General features: G+C 42.0%; 1 protein-coding gene across 1 annotated transcript in view; it reads right to left on the bottom strand.

The window, feature by feature from the left end:
* The window catches only part of coro7 (coronin 7), a 108,727-nt gene that overhangs the window by 3,470 nt on the left and 82,502 nt on the right, over window positions 1-22,755 (bottom strand). Inside the window, exons 10-23 of the mRNA XM_056401058.1 lie at window positions 3,833-3,887; window positions 3,554-3,611; window positions 3,305-3,450; window positions 3,112-3,210; window positions 2,924-3,028; window positions 2,623-2,782; window positions 2,353-2,528; window positions 2,071-2,179; window positions 1,855-1,941; window positions 1,472-1,614; window positions 1,112-1,216; window positions 596-681; window positions 342-483; window positions 171-260 (exon numbers count right to left, since the gene is read on the bottom strand). Of these exons, the coding sequence (XP_056257033.1) occupies window positions 171-260; window positions 342-483; window positions 596-681; window positions 1,112-1,216; window positions 1,472-1,614; window positions 1,855-1,941; window positions 2,071-2,179; window positions 2,353-2,528; window positions 2,623-2,782; window positions 2,924-3,028; window positions 3,112-3,210; window positions 3,305-3,450; window positions 3,554-3,611; window positions 3,833-3,887 (1,561 nt within the window). The remainder of the gene's footprint in view (window positions 1-170; window positions 261-341; window positions 484-595; window positions 682-1,111; window positions 1,217-1,471; window positions 1,615-1,854; window positions 1,942-2,070; window positions 2,180-2,352; window positions 2,529-2,622; window positions 2,783-2,923; window positions 3,029-3,111; window positions 3,211-3,304; window positions 3,451-3,553; window positions 3,612-3,832; window positions 3,888-22,755) is intronic.

Genomic DNA, 22,755 nt, shown 5'->3' with positions numbered 1-22,755 from the left:
GAGTTTGGCTAATACGAAGAGCATCAGCCTCACAGAGAGACAAGATTTGAAGTACGGTATTGTAACCACTCTAGCACTTTGGCTGTCCATGTATGCAGAGGTATGGTAACTGATTGATTAATTAAAATATCAAAAAATCAATGGAAGTGAGAGGGAGGTCAGCTCAGTACCTTATGTGGTTCAGGAGAGTTAAAACTGCTGCATTCAATAAAGTAGGGCTCTTCAGGGAAGATCTCATAAATGTGAACTCTGGTATCACCCTGGAAAACACAGGTTACAACTAATTCTTATTTTGTTCTCAATTTTGGTTCAAATAAAACTTTAATTTAATTTTTGCTTACTTTTCCAGTGAGGATGATCACACTGGTGTCAGGGTCATAGAAAGGGATGAGGGTGGAGGGGGACACGTCTACTTGAGCGCTGGCGATGGCTCCAGAGGACAGGGAGTCTGCAGAGTACAGGTAGAGTCCTCTCTCACTGCGACTGCAGGCGAAAGACAGGAAGGGTCAGAGGTCAACCTTCTCGTTTTACTGCCGCTCTATGAAAATATATTTTTCATGCCACTCGAGCAAAAAAATCATATCGTGTTAAGTACCTATCGAATCCCGACACCAACAGGTACTTGCCCTCACACACCCACACTATACGAGCTCCCCTGGGGCCCTCGGGACCGGGGCCCTCCTACAAATAACAAAAAAACAAAACAATAAGGCGGGAGTGGGAGAGATGAGTTAATGGAAGACAAAGAAGCCATGGTTTTCAGTAATTAAGAAGCATTGTAATGAAGTGTTTTGAGATTACTAATGTAGCTATTCTAATAAACTGTACATATTGACATATGCGTTTGCTTGCTTTTACTTGTTTGGTTGTTTTCCCACCAATCAACATAGTTCCTAACAGTTGTGAAATGAAATCTTAGCATGTGTATGAGACGAGCCTGCTGAGTCATTCATCAATATTTAACTGAGTTGAGTTGTAGCATGTGCAGACTGGAGACTGTGGCCTGGAGCTACGCCTGTCTTTCACCATTTTAACAACACACACCAAAAGACAAATCATCTATTTTCAAAGCGGTATCCCACCATATTATTCCTGTGTGTGTTGTACATACCTGCACGGGTGTTGTGGACTTGCGAGGATCATAGATTCGAACTTTACCATCTTTGCATGCTGTGGCCAGGAGCTTGCCATCTGGGCTCCATGCCATCCCAAACACCTGAGCATGAACCAGAAGAGGGGGCAAGAAAGAAGAAGCAGCTCAGAGACTTGTACCATGAACAGCTGATGTAATTATTTCAGTATGTTGTAAGCACACATATCCTCATGTCCAAACTGTTGTGCCAAAACAGTCTACACATATCTATGATGCTTCCTTGGCACCCTATAGCTTCTCATTATGGCTAGACGTTTTACCTCAGACTTAGCTTTCACTTATTTTTTTCTTGCATTTAGCCTCGTCTTGGTCACCCACCTGGTCCTGGTGTCCAGTGAGGAGTTTGACCTGCTCGCCGCTCTCCAGGTTCCACAGTCTGACTGTGAGATCGTAGGATGAAGACACCAGGAGTCCGCTGGCCAGAGGGTGAAACTTGATTGAGTAAATCTTCTCCGTGTGGCCTATGGGGGGGGGGGGGGGGGGGGTCATATCAGCCATCAGTCAACTTGACTTTTACTTTGTTGTGACTATCACTACCTATCTTCCTTCTTATACATGAAATAATCCACATGGATCCACTGTAAACAATGAACCAGATATAGTTTATATAAGATTTTTTGCCGCACCAACTGTTATATGACTCACTTAGTAGACAGACAAAACTACATTGAGGTAATTTTGGAAAGTGGGTCCTGTCCTACCTTGCAAGATGAGCTCAGGCTCAGTCAGAGTCTCTTTCAGCCCTCCCTCTGGTACCTGCCACACCCGGATCTTAGCATCATCACCAGCTGTCACAGTCAGAGAGGGACACATGCATGTTAAATCACACTCATGCACTTAGCAAGATGGACAGCGAGAAGACAAAGGAGCATATGGCTGCACAGACTGCTTCATATACAGCGTGTGTATTTACTCACCCACAGCAAGCCGGCGTGCGTCAAAGGGGTCCCATGAGAAGTCGACCACATTTACAGAGTTTTGGATGGTGGGCAGGGATGTGTCTGGTAGCCTGCCAGGCTGAGAGCGCTGAGGAGGGGAATAAAATCAGTCACCAACACACACTCACACAGCACACAGAAGTCTCCTTTTACAAAAACACTGAAGTACAAGGGAATTAAAAGACACTCAAAATGGAGATCAGCCACAGTTTTTCTAAATCAACATCCCATAAATCATTAAATTTCCATCTGCTGCTGTACCTCAAAGATGGCTATCTGCCCCCCAGAGATGGCAAGAGGCACTGCGACGCGTTGGCGGTTGACACAGAAGCCGTCACACTCGCCTGGTGTGGTCAGGTTGAGGCCACGCATGTTAGTAATGTGTGTGTCCCGGTGCATCACTGCTCCCTGGATGTGACGGAACTTGGAGGTGGGCCCTGGATGAGAGATCATTTTCCATTAATGGGTTTCTCATTCAAAAAACATTATTATAATATGACAGACACCATAAAGAAGTGAGTGTGTCCATACCCAGCAGGCTCTGGATGGCCTTGGCGCTCTGGCTGGGGCTGGGGCTGGGGAGGAAGCCTGAGGAGAGGCCGGAGGTGGAGGAGGGAGAGCGGGATGGGACAGCGCTGCTGCTGGGAGTACTCAGAGGACTGCTGGAGGTGGAGCAGCCATGAGCTGGATCCTGTATGTATGTAACAGTATGATGTCAAGTTTTTACTACTGCCACAGCTACCATGATGTTGAATTGCTTCTGGAAAATCTGGACTGGTTTAAAGTTAAGACCATGTACTATAATAACACTTTCTTAAGGTGTTTCTCTCACCTCTTTGCTTCCCCTGCTGGTCACTTCCTTCTTTGCAGGCATCTGTTTTGCTGGTGGAACCTTTAGTTTGGGTCTTTTGTCTGGGTGGAGGCTGACTTTCTGCACCTGAGGACAAACGCAGTTACTCGTTTGAGGCGTCCGCACAGTGTATAGACTGGATAAACTTGTTGTGAGCTGAGAACCGTTACCTGCTTGTTCCCTCCCTGCCACCACTCCTCAGCCGACATGGCTGAAGTCGTGCCCACTGTGTCCGGGTAAAGATCTTCATGAAACTCCTGGCCTGAATGCTAGAGACCAAGACAACATGTACACACATGCACATTACCTGTTATGAATGTGCGGTTTGAGGCAGTGTCAGCACAGTGCAGTTACTGTACACACCTTGCGAGGGACTTGATAGCTGATTGGCACAATGCAGCTGTCTGTCAGCTGCAGCACACGCATCACTTCGCAGGACATCACATCCAACGCCAGCTTGGGAACCATGGCAACCCCACGCGTTGAGATATCCGTAAGACAATGACTCACTTCCCGGGTGAAATAGAGAGAAGAAAAGAGGAGAGCGAGTGAGGAGCCAGGAGGGAAGCTGTGATAATGCGAGCAGACAGATAACAGATGACAAGCTCTTACCTTGAGAGAGGAAAGGCTCAGAGGAAGAGACTTCAAAGCAATCGACCACCTTGTCTCCCTGTGAGGAACAGAGCGTTACTAAATCAGACACTAACAGACAAAGTATGATTCTCTCAGTAATAAATCACACATCCTTTAAAGTTCTTCTACATCTCAATCCTAGATTTGTGATGCAACTACATGAAACCTTACAGGCATAAATATCTAATCTTTTATGTCTTTGCTCATTTTTACCACCTGAGAGAATTCACAATAGAGGAGCATTAATCTAAATCTCACCATGCCAGCCAGTACGAGGAGACCAGTGTCTTCATCAAACAGGGGGATCACCATCCTGGAGGCAAAGGGACAAGAGAGGGAGATGGAGATTCAAATGATGCTCAGATATATCACATTTATGTAGAATACTTGCTATTACATAATCACTTAAATACATCACAGGCTCTATAGGTTGGAGTTTAGGAAAGACGCCACTAGATGGAGTAGTGCGCTCAGTTTTAGGGTAAAAGTGGTGAACAGAAAGAAATAATCATGACAAAGAAAAACTTAATTCAGCTTGGCTATAGAGTTAGATTCAGTCACAAACACTTTGATTTCATTTCTATCTCCATTAAGACTAACAAGCTCACTATCAAAGTGAGGGAGATAACATTAAACCTACGAGGAATATGTTTCAAAATGGATATGTTGTCAAATGGACTTCAACACAGAAAACCTGACTCAATGTGACTTAGCAACTAACTATTATTTTCATCATCTATTACCCTGCTGAAGATTTAAATAGGTTCATTTTTTAGTTTAAAAACGTCAGAACATAGTGAAAAATAACAGCTATCATAGTTTCCAAAAGCCCAATGTGATGTCTTTTAATGTTTTGTTTTGTCAAACAATCAAAAACTGAGAAGCTGCAACCAGAGAATTTTAGCTTGATATTTGCTTATTAATTAATTTTGGTCTATTAAATAAATCCATCAATCAACACCTTTGAATAATCCACCCAGGCAAGCCACAGTCACCTGCCTCCTCTCATGATTTGATGTAAGAAGATTGGAGGATGAGGAAACTCAATGAGCTTGAAACTCAATGGGGGAAAGTACAATTCTCTGTAGTAATTAAACCAAGCAGGAAATCATGGCTTAGACAGAGGAACACTTGCACAAACACAGGCAACGCCGGCAAATCTCACTTTTTCACTGTTTCATACTCTCCTTTGTATTCCCTCAGTCCCTCCCTTCTGTCCTCTCCTCATCAATAAGAAGCAACAGTCAGCGTGCTGTATTATTTTCCAGGGCCGGGACCGAGGGTGATGGCTGATCTAACCACTTCACATCACAGGCCGGAGATAGGCTGAATGAAGTGGAGAGCTGGCTCTCCACTTCATTCATGGTTCCAGTGATTGGCTTATGTTGGTGACCTTGTGTAACGCTACTATTCTAGAGTAACGCCACTCAGCTGCCTGCACATCAACTGGGAATGACAAACCAGTGATGTAATGCACCAAGTATGACATTATAATGACAGACTTAGATTGGGTATCGGAACCGACAGCGCATGGTGACACGCAAGGGTTTTTCCTGTGTACATGTGAGAGAGTGAGCGCGGCTGTATGTCAGCTGTGTATGAATTCAAAGACAAAACTGATTTTGACAAACCTACACAAGTTCAGGATCATTCAGTCACAAACAAGTGGCAGCCAGCCACAAGTTTGTGGTTATAATAGCTCACATCCTTTATTCAGCTTACAAATGTTTTCCAAAGATGGAGATCTTTTTTTCATTTAAGTCTTTTGTTACATATTTGGAAGTAATTTTACTCTTGGCAGTTTTGTAGTAAAAGCAGACAGAGAAATAACTGAATGCTGGTTATGACTGCAAAGGCATAAGATGTTTTGGTAAACTAGCCTGCCAAGTGGAAATGAAATATTGCTTTGTGTATGTGGGTATAAAGTATTATTTATTGTACTGTAAAGTCTTAAGATAAACTTTATTGATCCTACAAAGGCAAACTGAAGAATAAGATGCAACAGAAGCATAGTATAGATAGCCAACTGTAACCCCTTAACACACCCCCCGTTTTTATGCACTGGCCCGAAAATAATGTATCCAAAATAAAAAGGTTACTCTTCTTCAACCCTTTCGATTACAGTCTAAACCTGGGCTCATTTGAAAGTTAACTCTTTAAATCTTACAACGAAAAAGTCAGAAGTTACAGAGGCACAACCGTGGAGGAGATGTTAAAACTTAGAAGACATAGAAAAGGTTTTTTTTTTTTGGCTTGTCTATTTTGTTGGCATAGAAAAGTAAGATTAAGTCCAGTACAGACCAAAACCTAAACACCTTAAGTAGTGCTGCCAAGGCCAAAGCGTCCCACTGTCGCCATTTTTGATTAAATAAGCAGCAGAGACTAAAGTTAATGAAATGATCAAATTATTATGTAATGTGCATAATTTCCTAAAAGACTATTCCGATTTAACGTCTGTCTCCAGAATAATACGAAGACTAATGTGAATATGAATGTCATGCTTATGTGTGTTCGTCCCATGTAAAGGCTGACTTGAAGTACTTTAAGTCCTTTTTTCCATGATTCCTCAACTCAACTCTTCCTGTTCATCCTTTTCATTTCACCCTTGATGTATCGAAAAACTGGATCTGCCCCCCGACCTGTGCCCTCCTCTTCTCTCTAACATCTCTCCCTCTGTCCCGGGCCTGTGAGGTCAGAGAGGGGCGGCCACGCTTCGTTAGGGTGGCTGTGTGTTCCCATGTCGGAGTCAGACCACTGGGGAGTCCCTAAACACCTCCATTCCCACACCCCTCTCGCTGCCTGTCTTCCTTTCCCTCTCTCACTCTTTCCTTTCCAATTCAACAACACTTCCACCTTGCACGCTGCGCTGTGCCTCAAGTCCCAATTATTTCTCTGAGGCCTTATCTCTGCTTTTCTCACAGTAAATGTACAACAAGTCAAACAGCCACATAATAGGAGTGGAGCTTTATCACTGATAATGGTCTCTGTTTACTATCGCTTTCATGCTCCACCTCACCACCAGCCCATTTTCCCACACGGGAAAACCTATACGAGCATGCATGCGCATATTTAGGCACATGGATGTACAAGCAAACATACATACATACATGTGCTAATAATACAGCTTAATGATGTATGTGCTCATGCATTAATAACAGCATATAGTTATGCTCACGCAGGATTAAGTGTGCGAGTGAGCTTGTTGTGCAGATCGGGATCACATGGTCTGATTATGAATGAAAAGAAAAACTATCACAGACCTCATTCATGCTCTTAGACGAGAGGCTGTAAATAGAAGTGTGTGTGTGTGTGTGTGTGTGTGTGTGTGTGTGTGCGTGTGTGTGTGTGTGCGTGTGTGCGTGTGTGCAGCGCCGAATCAAGCTTGACACACTAATCCAGACATAAGCCTTTTAAAAGTTGGGTGTGTGACTAGAATGGGGTTAACCACACACACATGCTAATTAGTCATCAAATACCACAACTTTCTGAGTGATGGAATATGAGAAAGAAAGACAGAAAGGTGTGCATGATACCAGCTGAACAGCATGAATTACAGCTAAGAAAACATTTTTGTACAGAATTTACTTCAGAAAACAACAGACTAGTTCACCACAGTGTCATATTCTCAAGCATATCTGCACCCACCAACGTCTCAACACCTTTCTAACCCTTACAACACTCTGCGATGAGCCGCCTGATGCTGCAAAAATCCCCCTGGCTTCAGTCTGTCACTGGCACTCTGCTCCTATCAGAGTTTACACTAAACAGAAAGTGGGAGAGAGCACGCCTCCTGCCTCGTCTGCCATCACCTCACACCGCTCTCTCACACAGACCAAAACGCACATCATAAAATGACCTTCTGCGCATGACAGCAGCCTTCAGCACCAGCAGATATGACTGGCATATTACTCTAGTGTGCATCTGTGTGTGTGTGTGTGTGTGTGTGTGTGTGTGTGTGTGTGTGTGTGTGTGTATGAGAGAGTCAGTCCAGGAATATTATGATTATGAGAATGTGTTGTCGTTTGATAATGTTGGAGATACTGGAATAACTGACTAATGGAGGGCCAGACAAATGGATATGTGGATGACAGACAAACACAGAAATGCTGTGTGTGTTTGTGTGTGTGTGTGTGTGTTTGTGTGTGGCTGTGTGTTAGTGTTGATAGAGTTCAACTGAGAAAAAATGTCCAGTCATCGGTCAATAACAATCTAATTATGGATACACACACACACACACACACACACACACACACACACACACACACACACACACACACCTACACACACACACACAGACACACAAAATATCCTTTCAATATTCAACACATTTGGGTGCAGAAATAAATACTGCATTATAAGGAACAGTACATGATCATGCATGTGCTTGCTAGCGTGACAGAATATGAAAAACGCACACACAGCAACACATTCTGTACGCTTGTGTGAGCACATACAGGCACATCCAGACACAGTGATAACATCAGACACACACAGTAGTGTATCATATATAGTATATAAGTGGAGCTAATGAAAGGAGCCTGCACAGGTATACTGTTATGGGTTGAGCTATAGCAGCTATGACCAGATCAGTATCAGTCAAAGAGACCTTTCTCTGCTCTATGAGATCATGCCCTTTAGCCTGGCCAGCCTTACTGTTAAAAACACAGACTGGACAGCACAATAAGCTCCAGTCAACAGGTAAGAGCTGGTCAGAAAGTACAGAAGAAAGAGAGAGGAGGCCTTTGGGGAACATGAAACCAAAACAAAGCATCTGGTTGTTTACATCTCAATTGATATTGAGATTTTTTCTTTAGGCTTACACAGATCAGTCTGTCGCTCTTCTGAGGTGGACACAATAAAAAACTTTCAATTCTAACCAGCAATAAAAAAAATTAAAAAAAACAGCACTGAGCTTTTTTTTCTCCCTGGTAAATTATTTTTTTTTATAGAGGATGTCGTATGATGTAAGCATTGAGGAGCTCTCAGAGGCAAATTTGTGATTTCGGTCTATATAAATAAAATTGACTTGACCTGACAATCATGGACAAGCACATTATGTCTTGATTTTTCTTTTCAATAATTAGCTCAAACTATTGAATCATGTTCAGATTTTACGAGATTCCAATAAAGAAAGATCAAACATTTGCTATAATCACAACCATTCCCATTTGTCTAAACCTCAAAATGAAAGTGAGAGTTTTGAATCATTAACCACAGCACTGGAGACTCTACATACTATTGTGAATCAGTCTTCATTTTTAAATTGGGGTTATCCTCAGGCTTTGGATGATGTGGTGTGACCTCAGCTTTATTAACTGTTCCTTCTATTTTCATTTCATCCTTTTTTCCACCTCCTCCTCTCTTCTTTATCTGTCCCCTGGTTATGTCATCCCAGTCAGTGGGAGTGAGTGACTGCAGAAGCACTATCGCTGAGGTTGAAGGGTCTGTTGAACTGTGAACTCGAACAGTCCACTTTATCAGCCCTCCCGCCTCCACAGACTGATGCCTGCAGCTCGTCCAGCAGTCCCAGCTGGCCTCTGTTGTCCCACTGGCCAGAGGTGACTCACTGTCTCAGACTGAAGCTTTGGCCATAAAACAATGTTTGGATTATCACACAACATCACAGAAAAAACAGCGGACATGTTGTTGCGAGTATCAAGTCAATGATTTTAGAGTTCAAGTGCGAGAGTGCACACTGGTCAAGTCATCCTGATAAACATGAGGTAAATATAAATACTCCTTCCCACACTCATTTGGATGTAAGATTCAATGACAGCTAAGGTCTTATTATCTTCTTAAGGTATAATTCAATTACTTAAAGTAGGAATATTTTGGGTTAGGACATTACAGTGTTCAAAATTTGACATCAGAGGCTATAATCCAGAATCCTGGTTAAATAATTTGCTAAAACTGTGGCTGACATAAATATTAATCACAGGGTTTTTCTTAGAATCTAAAATGTCAACAGAGAGACAATCAGGAATGTGGATGAATGCGGGTGCTACATTTGTCTCCCAGGTTTTTGAATCCATCCACCTCTTCTTGGCTACATGTATGTTTTCATATTGAGGGAGAACAAAACTAAGAGTCTGCAGCCATGATAGCGGCTCTGTGAGACTCATGTGCTGAAGTCTGTGCTTAACATGCTAACATGCTTATGTTTAGCAGGTATAATGTATACCATGTTCGCTATGTGAGTTTAGCCTTTTAGCATGCTAATATTCACTAATTAGCACCGAGTACGGCTGAGGCTGATGGGAATGTCATTCATTTTGCAGAGATTTGGTCAAAAACTAAAGTACTGGGCAAATTAAAATTCTGATCTGGAAGACAGTGCTGGATGAAAAGTTACTGTTACAACTTATCCTGAGAGGGGCATGAATTCACAAACCAAATTTAATGACAGCCCATCCAACAGATTTCCAATTAGATTTCACAAAAAAATCATCATCACTGCTAGTATGGTGAAAAATGGAATGACCAATACAAAAGCATGAGGTAAACTGCTTAAACCTGCTCCTTTCTCTCAGCATATTGCAACTGTAAGTCATCTTTACAACCATGATTTAACATTACATACACACAATCAGCGGCAGATTAATAATGTGGTGGATATGCTGTAGTATAAAATTAATCAGTACAAATATTTGGTGTGATGAACAGCTGGCTGTAACTAAACAACTGTATCTCCGATTTAAAAGTATGACCATAAAAGCATGTTATTTTCATAATCATCTGATGAAGAAGTTCGTATAACCAGATTATCTATTTATTCTTATGAGAACCCTGCCCTCTTCCTGTCTTCATTGTTTGCTGCGACAGAACACACTCTTTCTGTTTCAGTGTTATTACTCTTGTGTAAGGGAATTGGACACAGCTAATGGTTTTAAGCACACTTACGCTGCAGGCCCATGGGCGTTCACATTTCCCCAACAATGGGAGGACTGGTGCGGAATAATCCACCGGTGATTAACTGGGATTCATAATGAAACAACACAGGACATGCAAAACCATCTCCCGGATGGTAAATCCTGGGTTGGTTTCTAGTGTTGTGTAAGAATGTGAAGTATAGACCGAGAAATCCTTTCCGTAGCAGGTCTGTGAGTGTGAATTTCAGAAGATCATGGAAAAGGTCCACTAAACTGCCAGCGAATGCTTTGGCAGCGGTAGTCCTTTCAAACTCTGAAGCATTACATATAAAAAAAGAAAAAGACGAACAAGTGCCAAAGCAAGTAAATAAACAATATATCATAGTTGATGAACTTTGTCACCTTTGTAAACTCCCAAGTTCACAAAGCAATCAAACCTCTGCGCTTGTGCCGTCTAAATGTGTATAAATGTTTCCATTAGCAGTATCAGAGCTCCAAAGGCTGCACCACAGAAGCTAAACCACAGGGTCAGAGCGAGGGCAGCTTCAGGCTAAGGCTCACAGTGATCGGACATAAACACTCACTAACTCAAATACATTTGACTGTGCTCACAGTCCTGATTAATTTCAGTCCCACGAGAGGAGACGAGCCCTGATCATCTGCCACCTGACTAAGTAGTTATATGTATTGTTTGTTTTTGGACATAAGACGGTGAACAGAATAACATCTTGTTTTTAGTCTCGGTTCAACCTTTTGCCAGTGAATTCAAGTAACTGAGCTACGAATCAGTTTCTCTGAAGGATAAATCTCACAAAAACTCCTCCTGCTGTTTTTCAAATGTTTCCAGAATCCTTAAAGACTCTTCTAAGCACCTGGATTTAAAAAAAAAAAATGGGAAAGATATTTAACCGGTGTCCCAAGATGGAACTGTGTTTTGTTTCAAGTACATGTAGCCATAAAAACTACATTATATGTTCTTGCTCATTTTGTATGACACAAGAAACAATATAAACATGCTGTTGTGTATGAAAATATAAAACACTGGAAAGTTACATTAATATAGAAAAATCCATCCATCCATCCATTTTCTTCCGCTTATCCTCTAGTAGGGTCGCAGGGGGGCTGGAGCCTATCCCAGCATCTTTTCGGGCGAGAGGCGGGGTACACCCTGGACAGGTCGCAATATAGAAAAATATAACTGATAATAACATTTTTTTTTTTTTTGTTCACATTTTACAAATTGAGGTATGTCAGAAATAGAACTGAAACATAAAGATGCATAAAGAACATTTTTTTATCCAGATGGTTAGATGAGTCTGAAGATCTTTAAAATCCCTTCTTATTAAACATTGCAATGACAATAAAGAAAAATGCGCAACCTGAGGACACTGCAGGTTCTTCTTATATGGTGTTAAAGGCTGCAGGTGAGCTGCACAGTCACCCTGCTGAGCTCTGAAATGTACTAAAGTGCAATATACCTTCTTCACTGAGTGTGTGTGTTTTGTTTCCAGTGTGTGCGTTCAATAAGTGCGCTGGGCCTGCCTGTCTAGCTACCTTCAGTAGCCAGTTCATTAGAAGGGAATTAGAGTTGACGCGCTGCGTTCCTGAGAGGGGAAGAAAAGCCAGGATTGTTGGTGGAGGGGCCAGCTGTGGCCGTGTCTGAGCCCCAGTGACGAGGCTCTCAGATGGGCTGCCAAGCGGCTGCTCTCCCCTCTCTCCTCGCTTCACCGGGCCCCATCCTCTGGCCCCTGACAACCAGCACACACATACACGCACAAGTATGTGTAGCGGCACACATGCATGTGCATGCTCAGAATTTAATTAAACTGACTGAGTCCCATGTCAACAGGTCTGCAGTGACCCCTCTGACACCCACACACTCCCAATTCCACATAAGACCACATGCAAAGATGCCAACGGAAAAAATGCAACAGCTTCAGCAGTAATTTCCCTCCTGTCCTCAAGAAACGGAATAACGCTTCATTACCATTCCAACTTGTCATCAGTGCAGCTCCAGCTTCACACTGACAAAGGCAGCCCCAATCAGCGCTGCACAACGACTAATCCCTCTCTGCAGGGGAAAACAATGAGGCCGCAACAAGACAGTCCTTACTGCATCAACCACATATCACATTTTCAAGCATGTGTAGAAAACAAACCGCTTAAAATATAACAGACACTTAGAGACATCTTAAGACAACTTAACAAACAGTGCTGTCCCACCGCATGATGGACAGTGCATCTGTTTTGCATAATGGTGACATGAAAAATGAAAACTCTAATCTTTATTTTTACAAGAAGAGACAGAGAGAAAACCAGGCCTTCAACTTGCTGAGCAGAAAATTACACACACGGTTCTACTTGTCTTAGATGAATAAGAGAAACTCATCTCCAAAATGACACACACTCATGCATACTCACACACTCACAAACACTCAGGCAGACCTTTAAATGCATGGTAAACTGGTCCAGACAGGCTGAGCTATAAAGCAGCCAGGACGATGGTCATAAACTGGCAGGATACCTCACACTCTTTACACCCACCACTGCCCTGTGGACTGGCGGACACGTGTGGGGGGTTGGGTTGTTGTAAGACGTGGGTGGGCATGAGGGTGTCAGGGTATATATAGACTGAAGAGGAGATAAAGGTGTGAAAGTACTAATAGAAAACATAAATCTTTTAAATGCACATGATAAAAGACAGCTTTGAGATTACTGACAGAAATAAATATGCATCTTTCTCATATTAGCATGTGTTTAGGTTTGTGATTGCATCTGTGATGTCTGAGGTGTGTGCCTGTATCTCTGAAGAGCTGGTGGTTGCTTGTTGTCATCTGTGGAGCCCCGGAAGAGGTGAGTTCCGCGTTAACCCCGGGGTTCAGCATCAAGGGCCCGGACTAGATGACCATTAAATGACCTGTCGGCAGGGGCCTGGGAACTGATCAGCAGCCACAACCGTCTCAAGACGACAGAGGAGAGAGGAAGTGATGGCACAGAGGACAGGAAGAGAAGGGGTGAGGGTCACGACCGCAACCACCCCCTCTGCAGTTTAGGTCACCTGAGGAAAGCTCCAGTTCTCGTCACGGTCGCATTTGAAACACTAAAGACAGACAGACGTACACATGTTGAAGAGGAAGTGAGGGAACAGTGAACAGTTTCACACTCTCACCTGGAAGTTGATGGATTGTCAGTATTAGTACTTCACAGATGTAAAGTGATCAGCAAATTCTCTGCCAATAAGGCCCAAAAACCTGCTTCTCTTTGCGTGAGTTTTGCCTTGCATACAAAAGCTGTCTACGTTTTCCAGTCAGTTCCCTCACAGATGTAAGCCAGTACTGATAGCAAAGACAGGAATACATGTCTTTTTTAGAGAATAAACATCAAGCCAGGGTGAGGAATTCCAATAATAAATCTAAATGTAAAATGAAACCAATGTGGAATGGATAGAACCATAACAAAACTAATGGAAAATACACTATTGATGATATGATACATATCAGCAGATGCAGTGATACAAATTTGAATTGAAAATAATCTGTATCAGTATCTGCACTAAAAATATTACGTATAAATACACTTAAATTCAGTGAATAAACCACAAAATATAAATTTCATGCTCTAAATTTGCCACAGGCTTCATGTCTTGCACAGGAATTATTCTGCATACCAGAGGCATAACTTAAAAGTAACTATCATACTGTGAATTCAGGCTTGACTTGGCTCTAGTGTGTCAGTCACTCCACATTGCACTGATTTGTTATAGAGAATAAATTGGAGATGATGTCAGCCTTAGGTGCACTCCAGTCTATTTTTCCTACTGTGGAAAACCCACAAGTCCAAACTGTTGCTGCTATGCCCCGCACACACCGAGACACTCAATAAAGTTTGCTTTAAAAACACAATCCACCAATAACGGGCTCGATGAATGACTTACTGGCCTGTTAAAATCATGTCCAGCTAAACAGACCGTGGTCTCTCTCGGACAGACACTCGACTGCTACAGACCAACAACCCAACCGATGCCACAACTCAACTGGAATATCACATGACTTTGACATTTAATGATGAGTATTTTTGGCAAATGTTGCTCAAATCTTCAGCCAAAGTTCCTTCGAATGATAGCAGCACATACTTGCCCTACTGTGTATGACTGTATATGTGTGTGTGTGTGTGTGTGTGCGTCTAGGAGACTTTCCTTCATGGGCCGCCAAGACAGAATTATTGGAAATGCTAGAACCATAAAACCCAGTAATTTACGGACACAAAACATTACTGTTTAATATTTGTTTTTCCTTCAAGCCTGAGTACGTGTGTGCAAATGTGAGTAAGAGGGTCGGGTTGAGGGAGAGAAGGAGAAAAATAAAGAGAGAAATATAAACCCTAAACCAACTTCTTCAGACCTGCTCTTTTTTCCCCCAACCCCCATTCCTGCTCAACTAGAGCTACAGAAAACAATCTTGAGGCGTTCAACAGAGCGTTTTCATCGATCGTCATTCACACATGTTTTGACTCCGTGGTGTCTTCCAGTTCTGCTTTATCAGAGACAGTTAACAGAGTTTATCAGTGCCGCTGTCTCTCTGTCTCTGGTACTGAGCAACTGGGGATCTGAATCATCTCTCTGCGACACACACACACACACACACACACACACACACACACACACACACACACGCACACACGCACACACAAACCTTTCTGCGACTGCAACTATGTGTCCATACTTGCTCTTTCTGGTCCATTTAAAATGACACTTTATCACTCTGATCCCGTCCACTGATTTCTCTCCTAGCTCAAAAAGCACAAATTCCACTCCTGTGGGATGAAAATCTTTTATCTCCGGAGAGTCAACGTTTGGAAACACAAAAAATGATTGTTTTCAGAGAGATAACTGGGATCTTTTGAAATAAAAAAATCACAGACAAGGTTTGGTATGACTTTTATGGCTGATAAACTTGTTCATGTAAAGACATGAATATCGGCTGCAATTTGAGTATTACATGACATTAAATGTACACTATTCTTTTCCCACACAGCATGCTGTAGGTTTAGCAATTTAAAAACTATTCCAGCACAGTGAGGCCTCGGCCCTACCTTTCCCCCTTTGTCCTGTGTGGACTGACTGTGCATGAAAGCCTGAGTTTTACTGTTAGTGTGTTCAGCACACCCACACTAAATCATCTGCCTTAATGACCGAAGTAGGGATTTGTGCAGCAAAAAACAATAAAAACCACAGAGAACAGTGCAGATTTACTATAAGAGAGAGGGTTAAAGACTGAGAGAGGAAAAAAAGAGGGAAACTAAGCAAGACAGAGAGAAGAGATAAGATAACTATCACATTCATGTAGTAAATCACAACAGTTATGCATGTCCTCATGCATGTGTGTGTGTGTGCAAGTGTCCTTATAAGAATGCTTTGAGCTCTATCGTGCTACAATCTGGGAGAGTTATTGGATAGAAAGAGAGAAAGAGAAAGTAAGAGACTGTTGATGAGCGGCAACTGGTACGACCAGATTGACTCCTATTACTGGCCCATCTTTCCAACAACCCCTCTCACACACACACACACACACACAAACACACAACCTCTGTCTGTATCTTGGTCAAGAGAGAAACCACGTTTTGTGACCACCCATACAGAGTAAGCATAGCTAATGCACAGTTTAGTATTCCAGTCATACAATGCCAACAACTGCCCTACAACATTTCAAGTGTATAAACTTTACATAGTAAACACAGGCAGTTCTGGTCAAAAGGAAAGTAGACAACCATGCATCTGACAAAAGGAGACGTGTAACACAGAGAAACACACTTCTAGTGTTGTCTATGTAGCCACCATCTCTTAACAATGAGCCTCTGCTGATCAGACGTTTACAAGCCCACATCCAGCCTCACCGCTGCATGACGAGGCAGCTTTAAGCAATTTGTTAACACAGCAGATGTGTATTCCTCTGGAGGATAGAGCTAAATGGCACTCATGTTGCATTGAATTACACTTCGATGAGCCTCAGCCTTGCAAACACAAATGAGGCTGGATGGTCAGGAGACAAAAAAAAGAAAAGAAAAAGGAAATTCAAAATAACAGTAAAAGTAGCTAGGACACTTCTAAAGCTGATAGCAATAAAAAACACTCTCCATTACTCTCCCTTTTCAGTTGATCAACTTCTATTTGACCTCTGCTTGATGTCAAGTCCTCCACATCCATCTCTTCATGTTACCATTATCAGTGCTGTGTGTCACAGCCGAAGAGAGGCTTGTTATCTGAGTGCATGTGTGTTTGTTTTTATTTAACCTCCTTTATTTAACCAGGCAGGTCATGTTAGAGACAAATCACTCAGTGATTACCTGGCAGAACCCAAAAGTGCTTTGGACAGAGGCATGGTATCATCATAAAAGAAACACACAACACAGAGAGACAGAATGAGAAGAAATAAATTTTAAATGCATAAGGGCAGGAATGGCGCCACAACAGTTTGGAAACAATGCATCCAGGCAAGACCACACAGTGTGCATGTCAGGCAACAAGGGACGGTGGGGTAAAAAATGCTTTTTTCTCTGTACTGGGAAAAACAGGAAATGAGACAGTAAGAGAGGAGGAAAATACTGTCAAAAAGAATACCTGCAATACTGAGTGTGCACGTCACTGAAAAAAAAAAAAAAAAGAATAAATACACATTTATACCTTTTCTTTATGCATTTTATAGGTTTTTATAATTCTTTGCGCAGTGGTGCCTCCACACGGGGACGGTACACTCCCACCACATCACGTGACTGGTTGGCTGATAAAGCAATAGGGTGACAAATCTTAAAATGCAAATCAGCCAGGTGCAAGCACCGGGCTGACCTGATGTGACCTGTTGGGCTTCGATGCTCTCATCCCTCTGATAGCGTTTCTGTCATAGCACTCGTACAGCAGTGCAGTCATAGTGAACATACTGTAGCTGAGCTGCAGTTACTTTGCTTCCTGCACTAAACCACAGGCATGCTGCTGTTACCTGACATACCAGACTGCAGGGTGAGAATAAGACCGAGAGGTAGGAAGCAAGGAACAACAGGAGGGAAAAAATGGAAGGAAAGGAGGAAATGAAGGAGGAAATGAAGGAAGAGGGATGAAGAGAAGAGGGTTGTTCTCTTCATGAGTAAAGGCTGAAACATGCTTCTCTGGGCTGCACGTGGGCAAACATGAACTGGGGTCACTCTGACACATTTGCATGACTGTTGCTTTAACATTTGCATTTTGAGGATACATTTACATGTTTGTTTTCCCCATTTTTAACCTTGTGTACATCTGCATAGACGTTTATGTGCATCTTTCCATACATACATATGCACCATTCTGCACAGTGGAGCTCAAACATCCAAGTGGATTAACAATTTATTGAATTTAACATTAACATAAAACTCTAAGAATGGGAAAATAAACAAGAAAAAAAAATCCCTCACTGTGTATCTCCTCGGTTAATGACGATCATGGGAAAATGGCGCTTCTGGGTGACCCCCTGAGTGAGTGCGGGGTGGGAGGTCACCCACACGCTCCCTCAACCCAACCTCTTCCCCTTGGATCTCACCCCTTCTTCTTTCGGCCTCTCTGCACTCTCTCCTCTTCCATCTCTCTTATCAGCGCCGCAGCAATGAGCAGAAACCCGTCACTTTTAGCTCAAGAGAGAGTAGATAACCAGATTTAGTACTGCTCCTTCCACACATGCAGGATACCACAGCTGACACAGCACCCACATGTGTCTAGTTTAAAAGACTTTGAGGGCTAAATGGCCAGTTGCTAAGGGAAACATGTTCTCAATCAGCTCAATAATTTAAGCTGGAAAACCCAGGATTGTTTTCATGATGGATTCTTCATCCTTTCAACAATAAAATGAGCACTAATGGCTTGTCCAGCTCTGAGACATGCACAGCCCAGCTGTGTTGTATGTCTCTGTCTCGCCCCTTAATGAGAAGTGCCAGTGTGCGCAGAGTCAACAGACTAGTAAACCTCAAAGTGAACTATGGTTTGACCTCTCCAGGTCTCTGTGTGTTCACTGTTGTGCCCTCCCCTGCGTGAAACAAACAGCTCCAATCACTAAAAGCTTAGTGTACAGATTCTTGAGGTCTTTGTGTTGAGGGCCTTTTCATGTTCCTCACTAACATAACCCACTCACATGAAGCGCTCGGCTTACTTCAATGAGGCCAAAATGCCATGACAGGACCACATGGAAAATGACAAAGGAGCCTAACATCATAATAATAATAATAAAAAGCAAGAAAACAATAAACAGATGACAAACAGGAGCCAGTTTTTTTATTATTGTGACATCCTGCCTCTGTTCCCAAAGCAAGGTTCGTTAACACAGCCTGTCTAACCCAACCTCCGACAGATGAACGGTGAAAAGCGCAGAATGATATTCTGTGTGCACACCCCAAGCCTTTTCCAATCTAAAACTGAAGTTCACTTTGAGTCCAATTAACCTAAGATGAACTATGTTAAAAAGGTGATAAAACATACACTTGCTCTGCTAGTGTTATATATAAAAGGTTCCTCTATAGAAGACGGTTTTATGAGCAACAGATTTATCATGGGTATAGCTGGCAAGAGACAACAGGTGGGAAGAGTCAACATTATGATTATAGCAGAGTGTTTGTTCTCACAGAAACAGTGACAACTTCTGCTTTGAGTGCGCTCATTATCGCTCTCTCTCTCTCTCTCTCTCTCGGCCATATTTCTCAGCCACATTCAGTTTCCTATAGCAGCCACTAATTTCCCATGCATGTTCCTCGTTTCTCCCTCTCCCTCCCAAAGTTTCCTTCTCCTCGGTGGTGGCACTCCTTCCCACAGACGTTTTCCCTAGCTACCGGGTGCCGAGTTGCTGTGGGAAGAAAAGGCAGGCCGGGCCTCGCGAGGAGGTGCCCCGGCTGCGTCTCATGGCAGCCCACACATTCTGCCGTCAGAGCACATTTACGTGTGACGAGGAGATGTTCTTGTGGACAGAGGAGGAGGGGGGTGAATCCGCACAAAACACACATGAACGCAGATGCCAATACATATGCAGATATAGTAAACACTCACACAAGGACACACTCACCGCAGCCTCTATAGGACAGAGAGAGGCTGGGAGAATAATGAGCAGGGGTTGAGTAGGGGCTATATCAGAAAATAATCCAGGACAATCTTTCCCAGGCTGTCCTGAAGGGAAAGTGAGGCAGCCCCCACCCTCCCTGTCTGTGTTTGTGCTCACTAATTATACATGTGCTGAATAATGCAAAATATGCCTAACTCTGTACATTCCTATACCACTTGTGTAATAAAATTATGTTAAATGAACAGCCCACTAAAACTTCTGTCCCCAAACTGCCAGCTGTGAGCCTGATGGTTTAGTTAATGAAAACCTATTTTCATAGATCCAAGAAAAAGCAAAGAAGAGATCTCTCCATTCACCTCACGCAGCATCTGTTTTGTACTTCTGCCTTCTTCCGGTCTGTGTGACCGGAGCTTTGTCACTGAGGAAGAGTTAAGACAGTATGACAAATATATTAGGTAAAAAAGTGGCCTTGTTCGGCTGCAAAATACGCTGCTATCAGGTTTTTATCAAGTTTGATGGGGCTGTAAAAACAACACACTGCAAAGTTTAATACTTTAAAGAAGGCACATTTGTTGTTTGGAGTGACAATGTGGAAAGTAAGTGAAAAAGTAAAAGGTCATTTTGTGGTGAACTGGCTCTATTCCTCTCTCTCCTGCAGGGACACTTTCCTTGTTTGTTGTTTGCTGAACTCTCCAGCTCCATTTTTTTCTAAATGTAAAAAACCCACAGACGTGTTGTGAACAGCAAAACATGCGCACTTCAGACCAAAATGCATGCTTGTGTGTTTCTTAACAGATATGTGGACATCATTATATACATCAGTATATAACTGTGTAGCATGAATATAGTTGTATCTACATGGTGGTCTATGATTGTCCCACGACTGGGTGTGTTGACAGGGTGAAGGGCAATCCTATAGTACATGTTGTATTTAATATATGACAAGCTTAATATATTTCCCTGATACTGTGTAATATAGGAAGCACACACTAAACAAATAAAAATGTTTAGGAACACGATAATCAAGGGAAAAAGTCAGGAGGTGGTAATTTACAATGAGAAATGAAAACAAACTGATCCTAAAATCAAAGCAAGAACAAATTGTTGCTGTTGAGTAAAATCCTTGTAACTCCAGTGTGATATAAAGATTTGATTGTTGATAAAAAATAAACAAAGCTGGACAAAGTGTCATTAATAGGAACAAGGTTCTATGATGTACGTATAAGCATAGCAGGCTGTAAAGACAGTTTAGTCTGTTCAGCCTTTCTGATAAGCTCTTTGTCGCTGTGTGGACGAGGAGATAAAAACAATCGATCATTGATGTTGAGTTTCTATCCCTGTGTGGAGTGAAAATATTAGCTAATACACAAAGACCTTCACTTTTTCACATTTTCATGTTATAATCACACTGCTACTCTGCAACTTTGACTTGTTATTTTTACAGTTTGATTAAATAAGTAAATAAATAAATCACATGTCAGGCAAGCTCTACAGTGATGTTTACGAGGTCTATAAAAACTGGGCAAAACTGAACTTGAAATAAAGTTGAGCAACAGCGTAAAAAAGTGACCATACATCAAGGAGGGGAGAAAAGACGTAAAAATAAAGTCAGAAATGATGAAGAAAATGTGAGAGAAAGTGAAGCAGCAAAAAGGAAGAAAAGGGATTAGGGCTCAACTAGGATGGGGAGAGAGAGAGAGAGAGCAATGAGAGTCTGGTTGATGAAATACTTCAGCATGACTTTGCACACAAACATAACAAATTCTCGCTAGTGAATGACATGAAACTGGAACGAAAAAGACAAAATGTGAGAGCACGAGTTAGACCGTAAAAAATGTATTTTTAGGAAAACTGACAGAAACTGACAAGAAGAGGAAATCCCTGTCACCTCCCAAGAAAGCCAGCAATGGCGCTGTGTGGCTAAGTGCCTCTGGCTTTAAGCTGTTAGCAGGCTGCGGTTGGCTCAGCAGCAAACCAGTATTTTACTGGTTCCCCTGGGCAGTGTTGAGGAGCGGGCTGTACACCGTCTCGCCATCTTTTACTGAGCCAGGGTGATTAGGAACCCAACGTGCTGACGGCAAATGCTGTAATGCCGTTACAGCCACTGGACTGTGATTTACACCACTGACCAAGTGCCTGCCACTATCCTGTAATGTACAAATACGCAGAGCCGACCGTCGTAAGGCAGAGTGGACACGACTTCAAATGAGGTAAAACTTGATGAGTAGGCTGAAACACTGGACTATGTTTTATGCTGAACAGATGGATGAGATGATATCTTCTGTTGTCACCACATTATTTTTTAAAGACTTGCTTTGTTTTATTATATAATTTTTTCATTATACATGCTGCTGAGAATCTACTAAAGCCTCCAATAATATAAGATGAAATGTTATAAAGTAATAAATTATGCATGCAAATGAAGATTCACTCCCTAATTTTGCTGAATAAAAAAAATCTATTAAATATCAACAGCACAAGGCTTGTATCACTAGCTATCACTGGGGACACCCAGGTCATGTCCTCAGTTTTGTTTCTGGGAGTTTTACATTCTACAACTACACACATGTAGCCATGGATTCTGCTAAATGTCATGAAATATTTATAAATTTGACTAAAAAAAGATGAAATCAAATTAACAAATGATAAGAATTGGAGAAGGTTTTGTAAACGCATTTATACCATTACGTGAGAAGAAAAAACTTAAAATAACATCTAAATGAATCAATAAAATGAGGGCAAAAAAGTAACATAATCAAAACATTTAACTGCTGGCAACGGTCAAAAAAGGCTCGACTCTTGAACAGAAGGGCCCTTCCAGATCGGGTTGAGATCAAATTCCATTTTCTATTTGAATGTGAAAAACATTAATCAATTTTAAGAAATATTAAATGACTTACCATTCTTGAGTTAAATAAAACAGACACTTGGAGAGCTGGCCAAACTTTACTTTTTTCTGCCAAATGATTTTTAGCTGGTCACAACCGCAGAACCTATATTTAACTTTATTTAATGATATTACTTTCTCTATTCTTTTAACCATTTTTATCAAATTATTTCTTGAATTTGCTGAACATAATCTCTTAAATGCTTAAATCAGTACTGTGTTTTTTTATGTAATGAGTTCCCACTGTCACCACTGCATTATTCATATTGGCATTGCAACACTGTATTTTACACTGTATATAGTCAACTATTTACTTATTTTAATGTGACAGCTATAGTACTGGTCAGCTGGTCACAG

The sequence above is a fragment of the Seriola aureovittata genome, chromosome 17 (assembly GCF_021018895.1).
Source record: "Seriola aureovittata isolate HTS-2021-v1 ecotype China chromosome 17, ASM2101889v1, whole genome shotgun sequence".
NCBI lineage: Eukaryota > Metazoa > Chordata > Actinopteri > Carangiformes > Carangidae > Seriola > Seriola aureovittata.
This window is presented reverse-complemented; position numbering and strand designations above follow the sequence as displayed.